The following is a 2638-nucleotide window of genomic DNA, read 5'->3' as shown; positions in this document are numbered from 1 at the left end:
TTGATGAGCTTCAAGAGGTAGTCACCTGAAATGGTTTCCCAACAGTCTTGAAGGACTTCCCAGAATGCTCAGCACTTGTCGGCCCTTTTGCTTTCACTTTGCGGTCCAGCTCTCCCCAAACCCTCTTGATTGGGTTCAGGTCCGGTGACAATGGAGGCGCAGCACTCCATCACTCTCCTCCTTGGTCAAATAGCCCTTACACAGCCTGGAGGTGTGTTTGGGGGTCATTGTCCTGTTGAATAATAAATGATGGTAAAACTAAACGCAAACTGGATGAGATGGTATTTTGCTGCAGGATGCTGTGGTAGCCATGCTGGTTCAGTATGCCTTCTATTTTGAATAATTCCCCAACATTGTCACCAGCAAAGCACCCCCACACCATCACACCTCCTTTTCCATTCTTCACGGTGTAAACCAGGCATGTAGAATCCATCCGGTCACCTTTTCTCCGTCGCACAAAGACACGGCGTTTGGAACCAAAGATCTCAAACTTGGACTCATCAGACGAAAGCCCAGACTTCCACTGGTCTAATGTCCATTCCTTGTGTTTCTTGGCCCAAACAAATCTCTTCTGCTTGTTGCCTCTCCTTAGCAGTGGTTTCCTAGCTGCTATTTGATCATGAAGGCCTGATGCAGTCTCCTCTTAACAGTTGTTCTAGAGATGTGTCTGCTGCTAGAACTCTGTGTGGTATTCATCTGGTCTCTAATCTGAGCTGCTGTTAACTTGCGATTTCTGAGGCTGGTGACTAGGATGAACTTATCCTCAGCAGCAGAGGTGACTCTTGGTCTTTCTTTCCCGGGGCGGTCCTCATGTAAGCCAGTTTTGTTGTAGCGCTTGATGGTTTTTGTGACTGAACTTGGAGACACATTCATAGTTTTCGCAATTTTCCGGAGTGACTGACCGTCATTTCTTAAAGTAATGATGGCCACTCGTTTCTCTTTACTTAGCTGATTGGTTCTTGCCATAATATGAATTCTAACAGTCCAATAGGGCCGTCGGCTGTGTATCAACCTGACTTCTGCACAACACAACTGACGGTCCCAACCCCATTAATAAGGCAAGAAATTCCACTATTTAACCCTGACAAGGCAAACCTGTGACGTAAAAAACATGTTCAGGTGACTACCTCACCTCATTAAGCTCATTGAGAGAACACCAAGGGTTTTCAGCGCTATCAAAAAAAGCAAAGGGTGGCTACTTTGAAGAAACTAGAATATAAGACATGTTTTCAGTTATTTCACACTTTTTGGTTAAGTACATAATTCCATATGTGTTCATTCATAGTTTTGATGCCTTCAGTGATAATCTACAATGTAAATAGTCGTGAAAATAAATAAAACGCATTGAATAAGAAGGTGGTTCCAAACTTTTGGCCTGTACTGTAGCGTTTTAATCTAGTTGTCTTACAGTAGGTCTTGTCTGCACTATATGTAAGCTCCTGTGACATTTTGGCCTAGCAGGTAACTGTTTATTTTGAAACCATGTAATAAACACAATATACTACTACAATAAACTGCATAAATATAGTAAAAACAGTGTGTTAACTTACCAGAAATCTTTCTGCCAGGATATCAACCAGTAGCTGTTCAGGCAAGAGATTGCTGAGTGTGTTCACACCACCTCCCTGAAGGATTTAGTTTATCATATTAAATTATTACATGGTATTTACAATTTTAGATAATCATTAGAGAGATAAGAGATATATTTAAGAGATATTATGCTTGCAAAGATAAAGATGTATCCAGTAGGTTCATACCCTTAATGTATAGAACATAAACAGGTATAAAAATGTTATTTTCTAATTCCCAAACCTGGACTAAAATAATAAACCATTCCAACACAACATTAAAGTACACCGGATTGCCAGAGGATTTGAGGAAACGTACCAGGCAAAAGGAAAAGGGTGTGTTTTCAGTCACCTCAGTAGCCTTGGAGTCATTTCTACTGCCGCTGTCCTCACTGGGTTTGGCAAGAACTTCCACAGTATCATGTGAAGCTCGAGCTGAATGTGCAGCTGGATCGGAGGCTTCAAGATGTGTTGCAGGTCCTGGTTCTGTGGTCTGAGCTGAAATCAGATGTACATATTTTAATTTGTACCTTCATTTATCATCTAAACTAAACATTACACTGTTCTTCAGTAGTGTCCATCTGACTATAGAAGATAAAACGCCTCAATACAAGCACAAGGCTGGTTAGTACAATCCCTTTTACCGTGAAGTGCCTTGTCAACCGGCACATTGAGAGTATGGAAAAGCATTACTTGTCTGTCCATCACAAGCCACTTCTCCACCTTCCAGGCTAATGCAACTCTTCAAACAGATACACAAAACCGAGAAAAAAAAGCACAGTATATTATTCTTACCAGCCTCATCAGCAGCAGCAGCAGCAGCAGCACCAAAGGCAGCACCAGCAGAGTCAACAGCAGCAGCACAGTCACAGAGTTGTCTTGCAGTCAGGCTAACAGGTGAAGTACCATTTATCAGCACCTCTGTAACCTCAGCATTAACACTCAGGTGCGCCACTCCGTAGTGATGTGCCAGAGCAGCCACTGTGCTGCTCCTATCTAAAGTGGCAGAACAGGACACACACACACACACACAGACACACACACACACACACACACACACACACACACAC

At 42.6% G+C, this 2638-nt stretch overlaps 1 protein-coding gene across 1 annotated transcript in view; it reads right to left on the bottom strand.

Annotated features, from left to right (window-relative positions):
- LOC116693535 (hydrocephalus-inducing protein) overlaps positions 1-2638 on the bottom strand; it is a 109106-nt gene that overhangs the window by 60164 nt on the left and 46304 nt on the right. Inside the window, exons 33-35 of the mRNA XM_032522524.1 lie at positions 2364-2564; positions 1888-2066; positions 1551-1625 (exon numbers count right to left, since the gene is read on the bottom strand). Of these exons, the coding sequence (XP_032378415.1) occupies positions 1551-1625; positions 1888-2066; positions 2364-2564 (455 nt within the window). The remainder of the gene's footprint in view (positions 1-1550; positions 1626-1887; positions 2067-2363; positions 2565-2638) is intronic.

This window comes from Etheostoma spectabile, chromosome 8 (assembly GCF_008692095.1).
Source record: "Etheostoma spectabile isolate EspeVRDwgs_2016 chromosome 8, UIUC_Espe_1.0, whole genome shotgun sequence".
NCBI lineage: Eukaryota > Metazoa > Chordata > Actinopteri > Perciformes > Percidae > Etheostoma > Etheostoma spectabile.
This window is presented reverse-complemented; position numbering and strand designations above follow the sequence as displayed.